This window comes from Emiliania huxleyi (assembly GCF_000372725.1).
Source record: "Emiliania huxleyi CCMP1516 unplaced genomic scaffold EMIHUscaffold_35, whole genome shotgun sequence".
Taxonomy (NCBI): Eukaryota; Haptophyta; order Isochrysidales; family Noelaerhabdaceae; genus Emiliania; species Emiliania huxleyi.
In genome coordinates, this window is record NW_005199363.1 from 448,701 (window position 1) to 454,448 (window position 5,748).

The 5,748-nt window shown below is 64.5% G+C and overlaps 3 protein-coding genes across 3 annotated transcripts; 2 read left to right on the forward strand and 1 right to left on the reverse strand.

Moving 5' to 3' along the window:
• Positions 1 to 312: 312 nt before the first annotated feature.
• On the forward strand, positions 313 to 856 carry EMIHUDRAFT_208412 (hypothetical protein; the record flags this gene model as incomplete). The annotated part of the gene is made up of 2 exons (XM_005772891.1): positions 313 to 621; positions 764 to 856. The coding sequence occupies 2 exons, from the start codon at positions 313 to 315 to the stop codon at positions 854 to 856; spliced, it is 402 nt and encodes a 133-aa protein (XP_005772948.1).
• Positions 857 to 3,360: 2,504 nt separating this feature from the next.
• Positions 3,361 to 4,506, reverse strand: EMIHUDRAFT_101859 (hypothetical protein; the record flags this gene model as incomplete). Its single annotated transcript, XM_005772892.1, has 1 exon — positions 3,361 to 4,506. The coding sequence occupies one exon, from the start codon at positions 4,504 to 4,506 to the stop codon at positions 3,361 to 3,363; it is 1,146 nt and encodes a 381-aa protein (XP_005772949.1).
• Positions 4,507 to 5,065: 559 nt separating this feature from the next.
• Positions 5,066 to 5,454, forward strand: EMIHUDRAFT_208416 (hypothetical protein; the record flags this gene model as incomplete). Its single annotated transcript, XM_005772893.1, has 1 exon — positions 5,066 to 5,454. A coding segment is annotated over one exon (389 nt), but the record flags the coding sequence as incomplete, so codon positions are not given.
• Between the last annotated feature and the right edge of the window lie 294 nt (positions 5,455 to 5,748).

Genomic DNA, 5,748 nt, shown 5'->3' on the forward strand with positions numbered 1-5,748 from the left:
GGGGGAGGTGAGAGCGGTGGTCCTCTGTCCAACTCACAACACGTGCTTCGTACGCATCACATCCAGCGGCGTCGTCCAGAACGCAGCGAGCGCACCAGCGAGCATACTACCTGCTCGAGCCTAGAGCTCCGTCGATCGCAGCATCCGCTGTTGGGGACTCGTCCAGGACGATCTGGACACTTGGAGGCCGATATGGAGCACTTGCTCGCCGCGATATGGAGACTTGCTGTCCAGGACGATATGGAGCCTGCCGGACCTTCCTCCCGCACGCTCTACCCCGCCAGTGTGGACGTGCCGGACTCGAGCTCCTCCATGAGCCAGCGGAGCTCTCGCAGCCCGTTCGTGCCCAGCCGTCTGCGGGGGCTGCCGCCGCTGCCGCCGCCGCTCTTTGACGCCGATTTTGTACGCCGCATGTCCCGTGGCAGCACGCCGGGAAGTTCGCCGCGCGAAAGCGAGGCCCTCTCGCCACGCGACAGCGACGACCTGGGAGGAGGGATGTGGGAGCATTCGCGCAGCGGCCGGGTGTTCTTTGGAGGCGACTCGAGCAGCGGCGCCGACCTCTCCTGCGATGCGACGGAATGGCCACCGACCGAGGCCTCAGTCTTGGGCAGCTGGCTGCATGTCGGCAAGCATGGACACCGGGCCAGCGTCTCTGGCACACGGTGAGCCGAGGGCGCAGCGCTGCCATCGTTTATCCGGCTTTTTCCCCTTTGTCTGTCGCGTAGGCCCAGGATAGTGCCAAGAGTGCCTTCCTGCGTTGCAGTGTATAGAGATGCTCATCCACGTGGTGAATCGGTCGCCCCGCTACGACGTCGGCGCCCGCACCGACGCAATCCTCGAAACGCCCTTCCCGTGAATACTCGCGCTCCGTTCTTTGTGCCGGCGTGTTTGTTTCTTTGTTTGTTTGTTGTCGCCATCTGTTGTGACTTGTGTTCTCGCGCAGCGACTGTTCGCAGCGCTAGCGGAGTGATGTGTTGTAGGAACCGAGGGTGATGCTCCGATAAACCCGCCGGATCTTCGACAAAGGCGGGACATTTCTTTTTTTGGAAGGGTAGGTGTGAATACAGCTTTCTGGTAGGGTTACATCGACGAACTATGCGGCAATCGACTGGGGGGCAGCCCCCCAGCACATCCCGCACAGAGACCTGGATGTAACCCGATTGTGAGCGTGAGTGAAACCGCCGATGCGATTGCTCATTGCTCAGTCAGTGACCGACAGTCAGTCGCAGCAGACTTTGACGATTGGCGGCCTCGCGCCCTCAGTCGCCCTCCTCTACTAACGGCCCTGCCCCAGCCCAGATGCCTCATCCAGGGTGGTGCAACCACTCGCGCAGGGAGGGAGAGACAGTCGGCGATCTGCGCCGCGCAGATGAGCTCCGCCTCGTCTGCGTCGAGGACGTCCACCGCAGGGCTATCATAGCGCCATATGACGCACTGCCTGTTGTTCATTACTTCGCAGGTGCCAACGTCGAGGACAATCTCACTGGTGGCGGCTGCACTCCCGGCCGGCGGTAGGAGAGATGAAGGCTAATGTACTTGGCAGTGTACGGGGCCTTCCGGCGTGAACAGTGCCCCGGTACGAAAGAGGAGGCGACGTCTCTCTCGTCCACGAGCGCCTCGATGTGCGCATCGACGGTGTAACCAGCTTTGAGAGACGGGAACGAACGGCGGTGAATCGCCGACAGGTGCGCCTTCGTTCCTACCACCACTCCCACCACCGCCAGCTCCGCCGTGGACCTTGCCGGGCCCTCTGATGATGTAGTGAGCAGTTCGTCCGAGCCGTTGTTGTACTCTGCTGTGGCGCCAGCTCGGTGTACAATACGGACGAAGACGGCCACAGCAACGGTGTAACCAGCGCGAGCAGGCAGCGCGAACCGCTGTGCCTCGGCGCGCCGGCCGCCGAAATCCTCTCAGAGTTCTTTGGCATAGGGGAACCCCAACCCTAAATTTTCTTCGCCTGCGGCGGGCCATCACTTGGATTCGCTGCTTTCGGATTCATAGCTCTTTCGCACGCCTTTATCCGTCACTCCCCCGAAGATTGGAGGTGTTGATTTATGCACAAATCTATGTGTTGCGAGCGCTAGATGGCGAAATTTTCTTCGCCTCCGGCGGGGCCGCTCGCCGCGGGGCTAGAGGGACTTTTGTCGATGTCGGCTAGAAGTGCTGCACCTTTTTGAGAATTTCACCCCCGATTGTGTTCACTAGCAGTCAGTAAGTAGCTGAGTGGTGTCTTGTAGGACCCGATTGTGTTCACTAGCACACATTGGGCTTTTGGCACTGAAGAGCGACCAAGAGAAATACCTGCCATCTAGCGTTTTCTTCTTTCTGACGGTTAGGTTTAAATGTACCCGGGTACTCGGCGTACAAACACGGGGACTCGTCCAGGACGATCCTGGACACTTGGAGAAGCGTTGCGCGATATGGAGCCTGCCGGACCTTCGTCCCGCACGTTCTACCCCGCCAGTGTGTTTGCCAGTGTGTTTGTACGCCGCATGTCCCGTGGCAGCACGCCGGGAAGTTCGCCGCGCGAAAGCGAGGCCCTCTCGCCGCGCGACAGCGACGACCTGGGAGGCGGCCGGGTGTTCTTTGGAGGCGACTCGAGCAGCGGCGCCGACCTCTCCTGCGATGCGACGGAACGGCCACCGACCGAGGCCTCAGTCTTGGGCAGCTGGCTGCATGTCGGCAAGCATGGACACCGGGCCAGCGTCTCTGGCACACGGTGAGCCGAGGGCGCAGCGCTGCCATCGTTTATCCGGCTTTTTCCCCTTTGCACGTGTCTGTCGCGTAGGCCCAGGATAGTGCCAAGAGTGCGCCTTCCTGCGTTGCAGTGTATAGTGGCCTCTGACTGAGCGCATCGCTGCCGGCCAGCCCCGCCCACAGGCACAACCTGTCCGCCTGTATGTGAGGGCGAGCTCATAGGGTTCCAACCTCGAGTGTTCAGTGTGTGTCTCCCTTATGAGACTGTCAGACTGTAGTCAGAGCCCCCATGTCCCACCGTCCTGTGTCCACCAGCCGCCCCAGATTCCCGCCGTTTAATCTAACAGACATGATACATCGACATACGAAATAAAAAGAGCGCGGGGAAGGCGCGCGTGCCGCCGGAGCCCCGGAGAAGCGCGGCCTCGCCCTCGGCGGGGTGAGCGGGGTACAAATAAGACCCAGCAAACCGTCGGCGGGGGCCCGCCGGCGCGAACTCAGTGGGGGCCCGTTGCATGTTCTGAGTGGCGAGGCCATACACCCCTTTTCGCGGCGACAGCGGCGGCGGCGGCAGGGCGGCGCGACATGATGGGATACGAGACGAGAGTGTGAGTGCGAGAGTAGGTCTGGAGGTGGGTGGTGGGTCACTGCTGCGCCGCGCCGTCACTCCCAGCTTTGCTGGGCGGCCTCGAGCTCGGCGGGGCGCTTTTGGACCGCGGGGCGGACCTGCGCCCTGCGCAGCGCGTGCCGCACGCCCAGCCCTAGCAGCGCGAGGGCCGCAACACCCCCCAGGGCGCAGCCGACCACCAAGCCCGTGTACTCGGTGGTCGTGATGCGGCGGCCAGTGTAGTCGGGGCGGAAGACGGGGAGGGTGATGACGCGAATGCCGAGGAGGGTGGAGGCGGCCGCGATACTCGACATCAGCTCAGACAGCCTCGCCTCCACCGACTCGATCGCCGCCGCCGACGGCGCCTCCAGCATCACGGTAAGGGTGACCGTCGGGGAGTCGCTCTGCAGCCGGCGGCGCCGGCCCGCCGAGCAAGTCACGTCGAGGCACTTTACACCAGCTGGCAGCGACTCGGAGAGGATGGACTCGCCGACAATGGGGCAGCTCGAGGACGGTGCGGGGGGAGGGCAGGGGCCCTCCGCGTCAAGGCTGAACTCAAACTGACAGTCCTTGCAGGTGCTGCTCCGCAGCGATGCTGCCTGGGGGTCGGCGCACTGCTTCTCGATGCTCGTGCCGCCAAACATGAAGTTGCGCCCATAGTACGGCGGCGCCCCCGGGTTTCCCCCGACCGTGTACGTCAAGGTAAAGGAGGAGCTGCCAGCTGGGTATGTGAAGCACACGAACTTGGGCATGGTGTAGCGGAACGGCTTGCCCCTCAGGCGCGAGGTGAGCCTGGAAGAGGACGAGTAGAGCCCGGCGCCCGCTTTGGTCGATGTCTGGCCCGGGCACTTGATGATGTCGCACATCTTATCGCCCGGACCCCGACAGTAGCCCGACGTGCCAGATGCGGGGCACTTGTCGTAGTCGGCACACGAGTTCTGGGCGGCGGGCGTCATCCACACATCGTCCCAGAGCCTCGGGTTGTCGGGCCCCGTGCCCTCGGCCAGCCCCTTGATCGTCACGCACTCTTCCCGCGTGATCTCCACGTACTCTTCCGCGTCGATGTTGTCGCAGATGTAATCGTAGAAGTAGCGGCTCTCGGGGGGCTTCTTGCCGTGGTGGTAGTCGCCTATCGTGCCGCAGAACTCCCCAGACTCTTGCAGGACGCCGTCGACACCCGTGTCGGTGTCCATGATGCACATGTCGAACTCTGCCGCGCGGAGGCGAGGTGGGGTGGGGTCAGTCGCGGTCGGACGAGCAGGGCGGTTGGGAAGGCGGTTGTGGAGAGGGCGGTTGGGGAGAGGGCGGCGCGCCGTAGGGGATTTCGGCGGCGGCGCCCGTCTCCGAGTCGGCGAACTCGAACTTGAAGGTGGTGGAGGTGTCTGCCGCCATCGAGATCTCTCCAAAGACGCTATCGACTTTCCGCCCTTGTTCCGTGCTCTTCCACGGCGTGTAGAGCGTGGTGTTTGTGACGATGAGGTCGAGGTATTTGGAAGGGCTGGTTGACGTGCCGTCGTAAAGGAGCCCGACACCCTTCAGGTGCATCTTCTGCGGCGAGCCGGGCGGCGGCGGTGGGTACCCGGTACATCCGCAGCCACAGCCGCACGGGCAGCCCCCAGGCGGGGGCTCCTCTCCCCACGGGACTGGATCCGTGCAGACGCCCTAAGAGAAATTTCCTCGCGCGCGCCTTCACATCGCTCCATCGGCGCCGCTGTGACTTTTGACCTGCTCTGTGTCTCCCGCCGCCACTGCTTGCGTGGCATGCCCCCTCGACGCGGCGGCGGCAAGAATGTCCCCAACGCTTGGGCGGCGGCCGAGGTCACCGTCGTGCTTGACTGCCTAAAGTCCAAGGACTTCCTCTCGACGCACGCTCCGGACCTTGCAGAGTCGCCCCCCAGCTTCCCAAGCATCACCGTGCAGGAGGCGTGCCAGCGCGATTCGTGGCAGAACCAGCTGTGCGTCCCGGTGGCGCGCGCGGTGCAGGCGCGGACGGGCGAGCACAACAACCAGCAGGTGCGCCCGCTCGGGTCGGTCGCACTCAAGCTCGGCCAGATGCGCAAGCACGCGCTCGCCCGCACCAGCGACGAGCGCGCCGCGCTCGATGAGTTCGACGTCGCGTCCTTCATGACCGCGGCGACCGACGCAAAGCCGTCGGACGGCGCGGCGGCGGCGGCGGCGGCCAGCAGCCCCGCGTCGGCCTCCGCCGCAGCGGCGCCGGCCTCCGCCGCAGCGGCGCCGGCGTCTGCCGCAACGCCCGCAGCGGCCGCGCCGGCGAGTGACGAGGCGGCGCCGGAGGGTGGTTCGACAGCTCCGGACGGTGTGCTGAACGAGAGTGCTGCGCTCCCCTCAGCCAAACTCGCCGCTGCTTGCCTCTGCTCGCCCCATTGACCGCTGCCGCCGCCGCCGCCACCGCCACTACCGGGGCCGCCTTACCCCCCCCCCCC